Raw genomic sequence first — 17,299 nt, 5'->3', positions numbered from 1 at the left:
CATGGGATCGATTTGGTAACCATCATAGCATTTGCACTTGTAGCTTCCTTCCAGGTTAGTGCAGATTTGGCTGCAGGTATCAGGTAAGTCACATTCATTAATATCTAAAGGGATAAAGATTGACAATTCTCTAACCCCATAAAGCATAACCCAGTGAAATTGTACAAGTAGGAAACTTTAGACACCAATTTACCTTCACATTTCTTCCCGCCAACTAGGCGATATCCCCCCGGGCACAAACACTCGTATCCGATCTTGAGATCATTGCATATATGAGAGCAGTTGCCATTCTTTTCCAAACATTCATTTTCACCTGGTGAACACGAGATGGCCGCATTGTAAATATACATCAAACGGCAGATATCACGTAGGTGTAAGTGAGCATACATTCAGTTTGTATGGTTAAACCATAGAAAAATGGAGCAATAAGAATAACTTAACAACAATAAGAGGCCAGTTAAGTCAGGTGGCAGTAATTAAGCCAGGGTTTCCCAATACTCAAAATCTTTTCAAACCTTCCAGCTAGCTAGTTACACTATTCTGCTGGACATTGGAACAGATAGTAGCCACTTATGTTAGAGAAGCTAGTATATACCATTGCAGGCTACATACCACAGTCTTTTTCATCAGATTTGTCCTGGCAGTCGAAGCCTCCGTCACACTTCCAGCTCATATGTATACACTCGCCGCTGCCACAATGGAACTCCAGGGAGGAGCAGGGTTTGTCTGTCTTGATCGGCTGCTTCCCTTCACAGTTTTCCTCATCAGAACCATCTTCACAGTCGGGATCCCCGTCACAGGCCCTCCGCTTAGGAAGGCACATGTAAGAGTTCTTGCATTGAAAAAAAGCTTCACTGCAAGTGGGGGGAGGGCAGTTGCTTTCATCGCTGGCGTCGTCACAGTCGTAATCACCATCACATAGGTAATAAACAGAGATGCACATTCCGCTACGGCATTGGTACTGATCATCAGAGGCGCAGGGCTTGTGAGCTGTAAGGAAGGGAGGAGGGAAAATCAGACATAAACCTATGTTCTGTGTTAAAAAAAAATGAAGAACAAGAGGCCACAATCTGAGGTTATTGGGGGAATGATCAGAAGCAACATGAGAAAATATTACTGTACTGAAAGAGTAGTAGATGTTTGGAACAAACTTCCAACAGATGTGGTTGTTTTACTCTACAATAAGTGAATGTTAACCTGCCTGGAATAAACATATATCTATTCTAAGATAATAAAAAAGGAAATACTAGATGGCTGCGGCATTACAGTTCCGCTGCAATTCAAAGAGTTTACCCGCTGCCGGCATGATGTGTAAATATTACGCCAGCAGTGGGGGAAACTCAATCCATTACTTCTCCGTCCGTAACATCTCAAACACGGACATTGTAGTAGACTGTGTTTGGTCTTTTGATCTCTATGGGCATGGTATGTGTCAAATTATGAGAGGACTATGTCTCTTACCAATATGTGTGCATTATGATATATGTAGGAATACCGTATTGCTGGTATACTGACATAAAGGAGCTATGTCCTTCAAAGGGTTTAAAAAGCGGGTTGTAGATGTCACCGCTCGTACTTATTCGGGGCTTTCTGATTATATCGTGATATATATCAATAGTATTGGCAGGTAGTTACATCTATAGTTACACTAATGTTGGTTATTGTGTTACAATTGACAATTGTTACCTCAAACGCCCACCTCTGCCTATTGCCAAGCCTATTTACCTCCATAGATATGAATATAGTGGTTGTCATAGACATGTATAGTAATCCTATACACCCACACATGTGACAGTAAAAGGAGTATACAGATATATATATGAGATAGATAGACATACATAGGAGATGGAGCCATGCATTGCACTTACCTGGGAGAGCAGATGTCAGATGGATGACCAGCAGCAGCAGCAAGCAGATCTCTGAGATCCTGGAAGGTCCCATAATATGTCAGATAATAGAAGCAGCTCCCCTATATATTATAAATATATATATACAATGCAGAGCCCAGGACCAGGGGGATCCACACACTTCTGCTTCAGATTGCAGACTGTCCAGAAAAGCTCGGGGTGAATTTCAATTAATTTCCTTTTTTTCCCTTTCCCCTCCTATACTCACTATAGGGGCAGGGACTAAGAGGAGTTTGATTTTTAAAAGATGGTTAGTACGTCCCAGAAAGGCGGGGCTTATAACACATGATGTGACATTTCCTATAGGTACCCGGGCACTCCTACTTGCATACCTTCGTACACACTGAGATTATTACAAATAATATATATATGCATCTGATAATGACAGTGGCTGAATAAAAGCTTGCACTGATCAGGATAGCTGCATTTAATTCGAGACTATGTGACATGGGGATATTATCCACACCAGAGCACTATGGTATATATGTACAAGAATGGCGTACTATATAATTTGATATCGCAGTGTTTTGGTGTGGATTATACTCCCTTGTCACAGGTGCGTTGTCCCATGCTCTGGGCCGCCGTCGCTCCGCTTCTCCCAACTGCTCCCTGTCAGCGGACGCCGGAGTCCGGCTCCGCTGTCTCTTCGGCTCCTTTGAGCACCTTACCACACCACGCTTTCCCCTACAGGGAACGGCTGGTAATAGGCCAAGTACGGCCGATAATCGTTTGGTGTCATAGGGCCTTAAACTAGACTAGACCATCTTTAAAACAATTGTTTGCCTGACATTTATCTCCCCCGTCCTCCCCATACACATGGACATTTGGCACAGTCCACTATACAGTACATGTAACCTCTATAGGGAAGTGTTAGCTGCAGCCAGAGTGCAGTGGCATAAGCTTATTACTCCAGAATCACACCCAACCCTTCTCTCCACTGACGTCATCTGTCATCGGAGAGATGGAAAGTAGCATACACCTTATATAGGGTGGGTTAGGCTGACTTTAGTGTAAGGTGTATGGGCATCTTATGTTTGCACTGCTTAAGAATTAGACATTTTTTGTAAACCTGGACCACGGTCTTTATGTTGCCAGGTTTATTGTAGTCTATCAGACTGATTGATAAATTAGGCAAATTTGAGGACAGTATAGAAAGTATAGACCAACCTACTTCAAACCAGAGTCGCATGCATAATTAGCACATTTAGATCACACCCCCTTTATATCAAAACCAAACCCTCCTTGTTTTTCCTAAAGATTTTTGGCGTAATGCCTCATGTACACACGTAGTAAGCTATACAAAAGTATATAATGATCGGCCGATAAGCGGGAAACACCCACTCATCAGCTGATTAACCTCTTAAGGACGCATGACGTACCCGTACGTCATGCGCCCGTAAGAGGTGTTCAGAGCGGTGCCGCACAGCGACACCGCTATGAACCCCCGCGGTTCCCGGGTACCCCTTGTAGCCCGGGACAGCGGGTATTAGCGGGCGCGGTCCGATCGCCCTGCCCGCTAATACAGTAATCAGATGCAGCTGTCAAACATGACAGCTGCATCCGATTACCAGACGCAGCTTATCCCTGGTGACGTTGCCCCGGAGGAGCGATCTCCGTATCTGCTGCCGGCCGGGGAACTCTCCAAGATGGCGCCGTCCCCGGCTCGGCACTCGTTTGTTTTTCGGCTGCAGCAGCCGAAAGCAAACGAGTGCCGATCTCATTAATCTTTGCTGTATAACTATACAGCAAAGATCTCAATGAGAGATCAAAGTATATATACTAGAAGTCCCCCAGGGGGAATAACCCTAACCCCAGGGGGAATAACCCTAACCCCAGGGGGGCTTCTAGTATATGTGTAAAAAAAAAAAAAAAAGTATTGTTATTAGTAAAAAGCCCCCTCCCCTAATAAAAGTCTGAATCACCCCCCTTTTCAAAGGTTATAAATAAAAATAAATAAATAAATAAACATGTTTGCTATCGCCGCGTGCGTAATCGCCCATACTATTAATTAATCACATTCCCGATCTCGCACGGTAAACGGTGTAAGCGCAAAAAAATCCCAAAGTGCAAAATTGCGCATTTTTGGTCGCATCTAATCCAGAAAAAATGTAATAAAAAGTGATCAAAAAGTCGTATATGCGCAATCAAGGTACCGATAGAAAGAACACATCATGGCGCACAAAATGACACCTCGCACAGCCCCATAGACCAAAGGATAAAAGCGCTATAATCCTGGGAATGGAGCAATTTTAAGTGACATATATTTGTTAACAATGGTTTGAATTTTTTACAGGCCATCAGATACAATATAAGTTATAAATGTTATATATCGTTTTAATCGTAACGACTTGAAGAACATGTATAACAAGTCAGTTTTACCCCAGGGCGAATACTGTAAAAACACATTCCCCCCAAATAAAAGAAATGCGTTTTTTTGTTCAATTTCACCACACATTGAATTTTTTTCTGGTTTTGCAGTTTACTTTATGCAAAAATTCAGCCTGTCATTGCAAAGTACAATTAGTGACGCAAGAAATAGGGGCTCATGTGGGTTTCTAGGTGGAAAAATGCAAGTGCTATGGCCTTTTAAACACAAGGAGGAAAAAACAAAAATGCAAAAAAACGAAAATGGGCCCCGTCCTTAAAGGGTTAAATCTTTTGTGCAGCTGTAAACTTTATAGTTATCAGCTGCATTCACTGTAAACCAGCACTGATCTTCTAACCTATTAGATGGTCAGGACTGCACGGACATTGTTAGCGATGTCTGTGCAGTCCTTGGTTTTATCAGCCGTCGCTGCCCACCACCTATTACACAAAGAGATGTGTGGCCGATATTTTTCAACATGTTGAAAGACTCCGATCAGCTGACGAACAGGCGCTTGCTCGCTTGTCAGCTAATCGCTGTCTATATTACACAGGGAGATATTTGCATGATTTGGCAGATAATCTATCTGTGTTATAGGACCTTAAACAGGAGACATGCAGCCGACAACAATTAATAAAACAATAAAAAGTTAAACGTCCTTTTTATTTCAGGTTTTGTTTAAAAAAATGTTGTGCGCCCTTTATATAGTCTTCTTCATTTTGTTCCAGCTACCCCTTTATTTTGGTACAAAAGGTAATAGATTAACCCATTTTTTTTTATAGTTTTGGCTGTTCTTTAGGGCCCTATTCCACCGGACGATTATCGCTCAGATTATCGTTAAATCGTTCAAATCTAAATGATAATCGTTCAGTTGAAATGCATGTTAACAATTAACGACCGAATGAGAAATCGTTGATCGCTTTAGAAGACCTGGACCTATTTTTATCGTTGCTCGTTCGCAAATCGTTCGCATTGAATAAGGCATCGTTCAGTCGTTTGCAATAGATACGAACGCAATAGCGAATAAATAGCGAAGAAAAACGACCGCAATTACGATCATAAGTAACGATTATCGTTCCATGGAAATGAGTGAACGTTTTCAAGTCTTTCGCAACAGCGGTCGCTTGAGATCGTTAATTGTTAACGATTATGCGAACGATAATCGTCCGGTGGAATAGGGCCCTTATGGTGGTTTTACACAGAACGATGTATCGTTCGAATTTGCATGATAACGGTTGAATTGGAACGATAATCGTACGTGTAAACGCAGCGAACGATCAAGCGATGAGCGAAAAATCGTTCATTTTGATCTTTCAACAAGTTCTAAAATCGGCGTTGATCGTTCGCAAAAAATTCGCAGATCGTTCATTGTAAACAGTCTTTCAACGATTTCCCCTATGTGTGAGATAGGCTTAAACAATTGCAAAACGATCGCAAAACGAATATTCTGTACGATGTATCTTTCCGTCTAAACGCAGATCGTTATAAAAAAAAAATTGTTCATTCAATATCGTTAATCGTGCGATTGGGCGAATTATCGCTCCGTGTAAAACCACCATTAGCCCTGGTGTTTTTTTTCATCTCGGAGACGCTGGAAAGGTGAAAAAGTCAGAGGAACCTGATATCTCTTGGCACATTGTGATCTCCAGCTTATTACATTGAACTTTTCACCATTGTTGATTTCTAATATATTGCTTATTCAGTAATTCCACCGCAGGGATACAGTCCTCACCCACACATTAACACCTGACAGTAAACAACACCTTTTCTGTGTTCTTTTGCCACTTGTTAGGACTAGACAAACCTTCCCATAGTCATTCCTGTGTGGTTAAAAAGAAGGAACAACCAAGGGGCAGCCATAAGCTTCTTAGAATATTTGCCTTTCTTTCTCTCTTGCAGGCCAGCCCATGTCGTATGGTCACCATACTGGCATATAATACTATATCTCTCATTTAATGAATATAACTTCCACAAATGTCCATAAAAATTTTAAAAGATTTGGATCCACTGGCTCATGTTAGACGTCACTGCTGATTAATATCATTCCTTTTTTGTACTCCTGTTTGGGGGTGGAGGGGGGGGGCACGGGTGTGTAAGTGTGAGTGCATGGTTTCTGTCTTGTGGCACTCGTCCGTCAGTACCACACGTGATTTGTACGTTTTGATTGACTTATGCTACCTGCACAGCCGGACTCTAGCTTTATGGGAGATGGAAGGGTGCTATGTTATGTAGTGTTGTGTACTTTAAAATAAAGTCTTTAAAAAAATTAAGTATGGGGGCCACCTGCAGAGGGGGGAGGGATTTATATAGTATGGGGGAACAACTACGGAGGTATACTTTATGGAGACCACCTGCAGAGAGAGATGTATACACTAGAAAGGAAGAACTACAGAGGAGGGGAGGGGGGTATACAGTATGGGGAGTCGTACTGCAGAGGAGAATGTATTCAGTATGGTTAAACAACTATGGGGGGGAGGGCTTTACAGTATAAAGTCCTAATTACAGAGGAACTTACAGTATAGGAGCCTAACAACAGTGCAACATACAGTATGGCCGCTAAATACTGTATTGTGGGACTACAGTGTACCAACTTACTGTGTTTTTTCCATAGAAAATAGGACCTAGCCCTTTTTTCAGAGAGAAAAATAATATATAAGACCCTATCTTTTTTTCGGAGAAATGCAGTATTATGTGGGCAATTGTAGAATACTTATGGTAGCAATTCAAGAGTAGGCAAAACCATTTGGGTGGTGGTGAAAAGTCTCTGCTACAAAATCATATAACAACTATACAAAAGAAGAACAATAGAAAGAATAGCCAAGTGTTATAGGGCCGATGTTTACATCTGTACTGAGATCGGGGTGTAGGTGTGTTACAGTAAAGGCAGAGGGGGGGGGGGCCATGTTTTCACAACTTGCTAGACAATGGCAACACATTCTCGGCAATCCTCCACGTTGGAGAATACAAAGGAAGGAGTGTGCGTACAGGAATTCCTGTATCAATGTGCGCAATAGTGTCAAGCACTGGGCTTCCTCTTATACCGTCCCAATGCGTTTTTCCAGGAAAATATGTGAAATGTGCAGCCAAGTTTATAATTTCACCTCATTCCCTCTCCTCCTAGATTTCCAACATGATCTTTTTGATGCCCCAACAAAAATATTTACAGATCCATGCGAATGTTTCCATTTGAATGAAATCGATCTCACCTAATAAAACGTTTATTGGCATATTGGAGAAACCAAGTGGTATGTGTTACAACTTCTAACATCAGTGGTCAGGGCAAAACCCATGGAATCTTTTACGCATCATTGTAAACTCTGCTACATGGTATAGTAAAGCAGACAAAGCAAACACCTTGGGGAAACTCAGACTTGGTTCCACCTCTTAATTGGATATAGATCACAACTCTTGATTGTTCCAACGTTCTTATATCTTTTTCTTTTATAAAACAGACTTTGATTTAACATAATTTTCAGTGATGTTTTCAGTGACCTTGACTAGGTTTGTGTTGGTTTGTTTTTATTTTGTTATTTATTGTTGACAATTGGTACCTTACCTATCGATAAATGATTCTATATATACAGCACAAATATTCTGTACAAAGAATTGACTTTCTACTATTATTGGGGAACAAAAACTCAAAAAACCTAATTCCTAACACATTGAAAGTACAAGTTTCTGCCCTTCGAGGTAGACGTCTGTCCCAGGAATCCCTCATCCAGAGGTTTATAAAAGCTACACAGCTTATCCGGCCTACAGAGGTACTGTAGTAGACAAGGTGGTCTCCTCACGTATCCTGCTCAAGGGCTCTAGGTTTTACTCTTTGTGCAGTTACTGAACAGCTAAAATCTTAGCCAGTCATGCACAGAATATCAGTCCCCTTCTGATTATACAGTGAATATCCTGTCCCACAGTGTTGGTCTATGAATCATACTTTTCATGCACTGGTAACCTCATCGTTTCTGGACGATTCAGTCCAAGTACCGCTACTCGTTGGGCGTGTCTAAATTCCCTGTCATGTGACCTCTGTGCGAGCCGTCATTTGCTAGTGACTGATGTCATTATGGCGAACGTGTCTCCCAGTGTGTCTGTCTGCTGCTATGTCACTTCCGGTGGTGACGTAGGTCCTGGAAGTTCGTACAGCATGTACCAGCAGTTTTGTGGAGTCAGGGGTGAGAAAAGAGCGGATTCTGGAAATGTTTTTGAGGTGAAGGCAGCAGGAGATGGTCAGGGCCTGAATATGTGGTTTTAAAGACAGGGCAGAATCAAAGGTGACCCCAGTTGTTTGGTTATGTGGGTGTGCCAGGGCTGTCTGTTTATGCGTCGTGTTCTCTTTTTCGTAAGGGGGACAACAGAGTCAAGAGCTGAGGTTATTGTGGAGTTGTAGAAGGTTGCGGCTGTGTCAGTGTCGTTCAGAGAGTGTATGGTGGAGAGTGGCGCGATGGAGTCAGGGAGTGTTTAAATGTTGAGGTTTCTAAGGTTCCTGCGAGGGTGGGCAAGGTTCTGGACTGGTGGGGGGCAGATGAGGAGAAGAGAATGTTAGGAGGTTGTGGTCAGAGTTGTTGAGAGGCGTGCTGGTGAGGTCAGAAATGAGGCAGAGGCGTGTGACCATTTTTGTGAGTGGCCATAACCACTGTGCGAGGCCGAAGGAGGAGGCTAGGGATAGGAGTTTAGAGGCGGCTGATTTGGCTGATTTGATATTGAAGTTGCCCATGATGATAGTGGGAATATCTGTTGAGAGGAAATGTAGTAGCCAAGTGTTTGGTCAAGAATTGGTCAAGGAAGGTTGTTGCAGAGCCTGGTGGTCGATAGATGACGGCCACTTGGAGGTTAGAGGGGGAGTAGGAGGGGCGGCGTGATGTAGAGAAAGGTGGACGAAAGGAGGGCAGATGCAGGGTAGATGAAATCTTTGTGGGGGGGGAACAAAGTTTGGTGAAATGTCGCCGTTAGTGAGAAGCAGCAGAGACAGTAGGTGTGAGTAGGTAAGAGGGAGCACGGACATTAAGAGCATTTAGAGGTAAAGGTTTTAGTGTATGGAAAGCGGACAACAGGAGGGGTGAGATCAGTGGGTAAAAGAGCAGGAGAGATAAAAAGATTGTTACTTGGTGTGGGAAGTGGAGGGTTGCAGCAGAGTTTGAGGATAATGGAAGCGAAGGTGAAAGTTAAAATGAACATTGTGAGCTAAGAGAGGAAACAGGGATGAGAGTGAGAGTGTTACCTTCAGTTTAATTCTGGTTTCAATTCTGGTATTAATTCTTTTTCACACTTAAATGACACACTTAGAATGGACTCACATATGACCCAGAGTCCACAATATATAGGGATTTAGCAATCACTAGTACCAGGTGTGAGACATGGGGTGGGTGGGGACTGGAATTGAGTGAAGAAAGGGGAAACAGATAGACCAAGCTTATGCTACGTTTACACTGAGCCATAATTCGCCCAATCGATCGTTTAACGATTTTGAAGCAACGATTTGGTTTTTATAACGATCAGCGTTTAGACGAATAAATCGTTAGAAAAATTGTAAGAAAATTCATAAGAAAAAACGTTAATGCGATCGTTTTTAAGATCGCTTAAGCCCATCTTTTACATAGAAGCGATCTGTGAATTTTTAGCAAACGATGAACGACGATTTGAGAACATGTTGAAAGATCAAAATGAACGATTTTTCGCTCATCGCTTGATCGTTTGCTGTGTTTACACGGAACGATTATCGCTCAAATGTGATCATTATTGCGAAAATTTGAACGATAAACGTTCTGTGTAAACGCAGCATAATGAAAACAAACTAACTAGGTTTAGTGCTCAGGAGGTGCAATAAATGCCAATACAGATGGGAGGAAAGACAGACATACCAAAACAAAACACAATTATTCTGGGTTAGTGACATTCAAGCCCTACCCAGCAGAGAGCCCTACTTAAGGGACATGGGTGACTCTTTGATTCTACTTACCATGCCAGGGTTCTTACCTAAAGTCAGGGTGCCCCATAATCTGAATCAAGCCTTCAATGATCAGGAGGTTGATTCTGGCCTGGCCTTATTAGATGTCAGAAGAGCGGTACTCACATACTTTGACTGTGTACATCCTTGGAGAAAATCTGAAGAGCTCTTGCTGTTATATACAAGCAAATCCAAAGGTCAGAAAGCCAGTAAAACATCCTTGGCTAATTGGATAAAATCTACTATTGGATATTGCTATGAGAAAGAGGGCTTGCAGCCCCCGCAAGGGGTGAGAGCCCACTGGGGGCAACTGCTACCTCTTAGGCTGAATACTATTACACTCCATTACAAGAAATCTGTCAGGCCGCCACATGAGCATCTTTTTCTTCATTTACTAAATATTACAGATTGGATTTGTCAGAAAGTTCAGCCTTTGGCAAGAGAGTGTTACAAAGAGCTGTCTGCAAAGACCCGCCCTAGTATTGCTTTTCACGTCCCATTCAGTGCTGCCGTAGGATGTCCAGGAAGGATAACATTTGTTCTTACCTGAAATTTTATTTTCCTGGCGTCCATAGGCAGCACATATCCCACCCAATAAAATTATTTTTTGCTGCATACATACTCAGTGTCTAGTGTTTCCTGTTGACCTTTATGCATTGGTGATTTGTTACTAATTAATGCTAATTAACATGTCTTCTGCCTCGTTTCTAGGAGGAAACTTTAACCCAATTGGTGCCTAAGGACGCCAGAAAAATAAAATTTCAGGTAAGACTAAATTTTATCCTTATCTATAGACAGGAAACCCACACATTCTGGGATGCACTTGTGAAGTGGGTGGGGCTTAGCACAGAAAATAGTTTCATAGGAGGTGAGGACGAGCTGCAGCCTGTCATTAACCCCTTAAACTTACCAATTAGGACCCCCACAGTGTCCCGATTGATTTTCCGGATCGCCGGAGGTCTTTTACTTTCTTCTGTGCAGTCCGGCCGGCGCTTTGCTCATTGAGTCACAGGCAGGCTCTATAAGCAGAGCGCCGATAACTCTGATCAATGCTATGCCTATGGCATAGCACTGAACAGTATGTGCAATCTAGAGATTGCATATAAAAGTCCCCGTGGGGGACTTAAAAAGTGTAAGGGAAAAAAAAAAAACTATAATGTTTTCAAAAATACCCTGAAGCCCCTCCCCCCAAAAAAATTCAGATCACCCCATCCCATAATATAAATAAAACATAAGAAAATAAACATTATATACCGTAGTTAACGTAATTGTCCGATCTAATAAAATATAACAATAGTGAACGGCATAAACTAAAGAGGAAGAAAAGCACCAGAATTGCTGATTTTTTTTCATTACATTATATATAAAAAAAAATAGTAGTAAAGAGTGATCCAAACATCCGATCTACACAAATATGGTCTTAATAAAAACTAGAGATCATGGCACAAAAAAATTACACCCCTTACGTAGGTGAAAAACTAAAACCGCTATAATCCCCAGGCAGGATTTCTCCTATTTATCATTTGTCTAAACACTGCACATGGGCCTTAACAATCCAGCACCTGTGCAGTGTTTAGACAGCTGATGAATAGGAGAAATCCTACCTGCGGTATTCCTAATGATGAAGAGGTCGGGGAGGAGGGACAGAGAGGGGGTGCAGGCCTAGGGCATAGACACTCTAGACCACGCCAATATGACACAGTGCTGCAAGTTTAAAAGTTGTCTTTTAGGACAATAACTGCATCACCCGCTGAACGGACCCCAGGACAGGTCTTGGTTTAACCCCTTAAGGACCGGGCTAATTTTCGTTTTTGCGTTTTCGTTTTTTCCTCCTTGTGTATATAAGGCCATAGCAGTTACATTTTTTCACCTACGGACCCACATGAGCCCTTATTTTTTGCGTCACTAATTGTACTTTGCAATGACAGGCCAAATTTTTGCATAAAATATGCTGCGAAACCAGAAAAAAATTATATGTGTGGTGAAATTGAAAAAACCCCCAAAAAACGCAATTCTTTTTCTTTGGGAGGGCTTCGTTTTTACGCCGTATCCCCTATGGAAAAACTGACATGTTATATATGTTCCTCAAGTCGGTACAATTAAAATGATATGCAACTTGTATATTGATGGCTCGTAAAAAATTAAAACCTTTTACAGAAAAAAACGTTCCTTAAAACCGCTCTATTCCCATGCTTATAGTAATTTTATCCTTTGGTCTATGTGGCTGTGTGAGGTGTCATTTTTTGCGCCATGATCTGTACTTTCTATCGGTACCTTGATTGCGCATATGCGACTTTTTGATCGCTTTTTATTACAATTTTTCTGGATTTGATGTGACCAAAAATGCAGAGTCTGGGTACAGAGTCGCCTTAAAGTGTCACTGTCGTGAATTTTTTTTTTTTTTTTTTTTTGCAGAAATCAAAAGTCCAGGCGATTTTAAGAAACTTTGTAATTGGGTTTATTAGCCGAAAAATGCTTTTTTATCATGAAAAAGCAGTTTAAAGCTCCCCCCTGTCTTCATTGTTCTCCTATGGAGAGAGCTAAATAAAAGACCAAAACAGGACAACAAAGAGTTAATCTACAAATACCTCACCCTTTATCCCCTCTGACAGTCAGCAATGACCTCTCTGACCTCTGATTACAGTGTACACCCAGCTCCGTGCCTGTAATCCTCTGTTATCTGCTTTCTGCTGTCGGCTAACTCCCTCCTCCCCCCTCCCCTCTCCCTAGAACAGACAGGGTTGTGTCTGATGCAACAAGTCACAATTTCCTGATTTTTTGCAGTGAATGGAAAAGAGGAGGAAGAGGGGGGGACCTGGGAAATGGCTTTTTAAAGGGGAACTTTTTAAATTTAATTTTTAATTTTTTTTTTTCTTTTCATCTCCACTCACATATTATGATCAAGCATCTTTTATCTTCGAAGTTGATTCCCGCATTAAGGAAATTATCCAATATTATCTTACATGGGATATACCGTTTGTGCCTTGTTTTTTGTGCAGGTGGGATTGGCAGTGCCGGCTCTTATGGTACTTTTACACGGAGCAATAATTCGCACGATTTTGAATGAACAATGTTTTTTTTATAACGATCAGCGTTTAGACGGAACGATACATCGTACAGAAAATTCGCTATGCGATCGTTTTGCAATCGTTTAAGCCTCTCACACACACAGGTGTAATCGCTGAAAGACTGTTTACACTGAACGATCTGCGAATTTTTTGCGAACGATCAACGATAATTTGAGAACATGTTGAAAGATCAAAATGAACGATTTTTTGCTCGTCGTTTGATTGCTGCGTTTACACGTACGATTATCGTTCGAATTCGATCATTATCGTGCAAAAACGAACGATCAATCGTTCCGTGTAAAAGGACCATTATCCTCTCTGCTGTTTAGCATTATCTATTTGTGTTACTGCATCATTTTGTGCGGATACTGCAGTACTGCAATGACACTCCAACATGTGTGAACACAGCCCTAATTTCTCTGTAGACTTTTGTACAATCAGCGAAAGTTGAAACACCTGCTGAGACGAGAAGACTGAGACTAGCAGACACACACAATGTGAGACAGAGGCATGGGATATTTGTCTCCTAGGGGGGACAGCAGAAGGAGCAGGAGACAATGTGGATTGACACAGAGGCCATTTTTTTCACTTCCTGCATTTCTATCAGCTACCAGTGTGGCAGAACCACACAGATACAGTAATACAATGTATAGACACATCTATATAATTTTTAATGTACTTTTAATAGAAAAAAAGTTTTTCTTATCAGGAGTTTCCCTTTAAATGCAGATAATGGCATATTTGGCTAATAAACCCAATTACAAAGTTTCTTAAAATCGCCTGGACTATTGATTTCTGCAAAAAAAAATAATAATAGGATTAGTCCTTACCGGTAAGCCGGTTTCTTTGAACCTTCACAACGGCACCATAGGAGGATGGGTTGTACCCTAGGGACAGGAAAAAGCACGAGAGGTTAAAAGCCCCTCCCCTTTCCTCCAGCACCAGTGTCTTTGTAACAGTAACTTAGCACCACGTGAGTATCATACATCATATATAATACTAGGGAGGGTTACTAGTGCCGTTGTGAAGGTTCAAAGAAACCGGCTTACCGGTAAGGACTAATCCTATTTTCTCTCCTCACCTTCACCACGGCACCATAGGAGTAATACCAACATTTACCTTTAGGGAGGGACTACAGCCTGAAGAACCTTGCGTCCAAAGGACAAGTCTTCATTGCTTTGGAGTTGCAGCCTGTAGTGTCGCATAAATGTGTGAGGAGACGACCACGTTGCTGCTCTGCAGATCTGTTCTATGGATGCAGATGCTCTCTCAGCCCAGGTGGTTGAGATTGATCTTGTAGAATGGGCTCTTATATTAATTGGAGACAGAAGATTCTGGGATTGGTATGCCTGTGTGATGGCGTTCCTTATCCATCTTGCGATAGTACTCTTTGATGATTTTTTCCCTTTATTTTTTCCTTGAAATTGTAGGAAGAAATTTTCGTCTATCCGCCATGGGGCGGTTGTCTCAATGTATTTCAGAACTATTCTACGGACATCTAAGGTCTGAAATTTCCTCTCTAAATGATTATTGGGGTTTGGACAAAAAGAGGGGAGTATAACGTCTTGGGACTTGTGGAAGTTGGAAACCACTTTAGGTAGGAATGAGGGATCCGTCTTCAAAACTATACGATCTTTTAATAGAGGTAGAGAATTAATAATTCTCTCCCTGGAACAGTCACTGTTTAGGTGTTCCTCCAATTGTCCTATCCACAGGTGTGGGGCTCTTGCTACACAGGTGGATGCAATATTGTTTTTTATGGAGTATGAAGCCGTCTCCCAGGATCTCCTGAGTAGGCTTTAGGCTTTTCGATCCATTGGATCTTTAAGTTGTGAAGGATCCTCAAATGCCAAGAGGGTCTTTTTTGTCACTTTGGCCATTTGAGCATCAATTAACGGGACTTCTCCCCAGGTAGCCGCATCTTCTTCACTAAAGGGGAGAAGTCTTCTAATCTAGCCTGGGACCTGTAACCTTCTCCCCTGGGTTAGACCATTCATCCGTAATTAGAGACTGGAGTGTGTCATGTACGGGGAAGACCAGTCTTTTCTTGGGTTTAAGTCCCTGAAACATTTGGTCTTTTGCTGGTATCTCCTATTGTACTTCCTCAAACCCAAGGGCACTCCTAACAGCTCTAAGTAGTGGTAGGGTATGATTGGAGGAAAACATATATTTTTTAGATTCCTCCTTATATTCGGGCTCATCTGGCATCAGATCCAGGGATTCGGGAATCTGGCCAGACTCACATGATGAGTTTGATGAATGTCTCTTCCTCTTAGAAGAGGAAGCCAAGGACATAACTAAATCTGTGTCCATGGAGGCTGGTGCCAGGGACCAGGGGCGTTACTACCACTATAGCAGCCATAGCGGCTGCTATGGGGCCCGCCGCATCAGGGGGCCCCATGGCCTGCTCCTGCAATACACTGGGCCCCCTGAGCCGTCATCATTTTCAGCACCAGGTGGCCCTGCTGGTCTCCTGGGTTTTGCAAATGTCCCTTTAACTGCAAGCACTCCTGACCAGAGCTAGAAGTTATGTAGTTATGACTTCACTTGACCGTTTAGTGGTCAGTCGGGGGGGAGGGCCCAATCAAAAGTTTGCTATGGGACCCAGCCATTTCTAGTTACGCCCCTGCTGGTGACTATTATTTTAAGACAAAGAGTGTACCAGAGTTAGTGTATACCGGAATCCGAGGAGGCCCTGATGCAGAGTTGGCATTAGAAGCGTACCGAGCATGCAGAGATCGGCACACGGACGCATGACTGAAGGGGGGTTACTCACGGTTACCGCCGAGGCAGTCTTCTCTGAAGCGGAGGAATCCATCTCCATAATAGACGATTCGTCCCGCTCGCGCCAGTCATTTAAAGATCGCGCCGGATCGGAAGTGTAGCGACGCGCTTCCGGTGTGCGCGCGATACGTGGTCCGGCGCGTCAATGTGACGTATTTCCGGTATGAAGGCCGAGACTGCGGCCTACTTCAGGAAGTCGCCGGACCACCGTAGCACTAGGAGAGCAGCCCAGCTGGTCCTCACGCACTGCCGTATCCAGCCAGGAGGCCGCCATTGTGCGATACCTGGTTATGGAGCGAGGTCTTCTGGAGACGCCGGACCCTTCTAGGTAAGGGACGGGGGAGGAAGGAGACCTAGGCCCCGATCGACCCCCGCCTGGTACTTAGTTTTTTCCTTGGGGGATCTCTCCTCATCTTCACGCGGATCCCCCCCTCTCGTGTCTGCCCTAGCAGGACAGGAAAAAGCACTGGTGCTGGAGGGAAGGGGAGGGGCTTTTAACCTCTCATGCTTTTTCCTGTTCCTAGGGTACAACCCATCCTCCTATGGTGCCGTCGTGACAGTGACTCTTTAAGCTATGGTCTATTTTGTCGCACATGCACCTATACATCTGTTCACACTTGTGTTATCCAAACCCCAAGCGCAGTGCCTTGGGGTGGGTTCCAACACCACTCCTGGCCACTGTGACAGGTGCCCAGGTGACCCTACACCCACAACACCGCATAGCTACCCCGGCATATGGCATATATTTCAAAGCTGTCAGAAACATAAGGGTTACGGCTAGGAATGAGCGATTTTTTTGGAGCTAGCGAAGCTCTTAGCTCCTCTCCCGGTGTCGGGAATAGCTGGAATTAGCCCAGGGAATCTAGACGTTTCCCAGGACTAAATTCAGGTTTTCCAAGCTCCCGGCATGGAGTTCAAAGGAAGCTGGCTGACAAACCGACCGCTGAGCCTAGCAAAGTGCTTCGCTACTACCATAAATTAGCTCCTCCCTAGCTATGGGAATTCTAATAGTAAAGGGGGCTAAGCTGCAACCATACAATACCAAGTATTACGGTGCCCCTCGCCAACAGCGTTTCAGAACCATATTCAGACAATAATTCCAAGAATCTGCAACAAATGTCAGAACACTGCGAAACCCCCATTCACACGCAATAGAAGTAAACGGCACAGATTTTGATACAATGCAGAAAATAAAATCCTCAGTATGTAGTATATGTTTTGTAATAGCAGA

The 17,299-nt window shown here is 43.0% G+C and overlaps 1 protein-coding gene and 1 long non-coding RNA gene across 8 annotated transcripts in view; one reads left to right on the top strand and one right to left on the bottom strand.

Moving 5' to 3' along the window:
* LOC138768844 (low-density lipoprotein receptor 1-like) overlaps window positions 1-2,101 on the bottom strand; it is a 54,040-nt gene extending 51,939 nt beyond the window's left edge. For all 3 annotated transcript variants that reach the window (XM_069946810.1, XM_069946817.1, XM_069946823.1), the window contains exon 1: window positions 1,869-2,101. In XM_069946810.1, coding sequence (XP_069802911.1) covers window positions 1,869-1,941 — 73 coding nt within the window. In that variant the 5' untranslated portion in view covers window positions 1,942-2,101. The remainder of the gene's footprint in view (window positions 1-1,868) is intronic.
* LOC138768879 (uncharacterized) overlaps window positions 1-17,299 on the top strand; it is a 152,064-nt gene that overhangs the window by 87,064 nt on the left and 47,701 nt on the right. For 4 of the 5 annotated variants that reach the window (XR_011359175.1, XR_011359172.1, XR_011359176.1 and 1 more), the window contains one exon: window positions 10,928-10,981. This is a non-coding gene — a long non-coding RNA (uncharacterized lncRNA). Of the gene's footprint in view, window positions 1-7,393; window positions 7,487-10,927; window positions 10,982-17,299 lie in introns of those variants that run through there. The other variant, XR_011359174.1, reaches the window with a different exon arrangement.

Source organism: Dendropsophus ebraccatus, chromosome 1 (genome assembly GCF_027789765.1).
Source record: "Dendropsophus ebraccatus isolate aDenEbr1 chromosome 1, aDenEbr1.pat, whole genome shotgun sequence".
Lineage (NCBI taxonomy): Eukaryota > Metazoa > Chordata > Amphibia > Anura > Hylidae > Dendropsophus > Dendropsophus ebraccatus.
The sequence above is the reverse complement of the archived record's forward strand: the minus strand, read 5'-3'. Positions and strand labels throughout refer to the sequence as shown.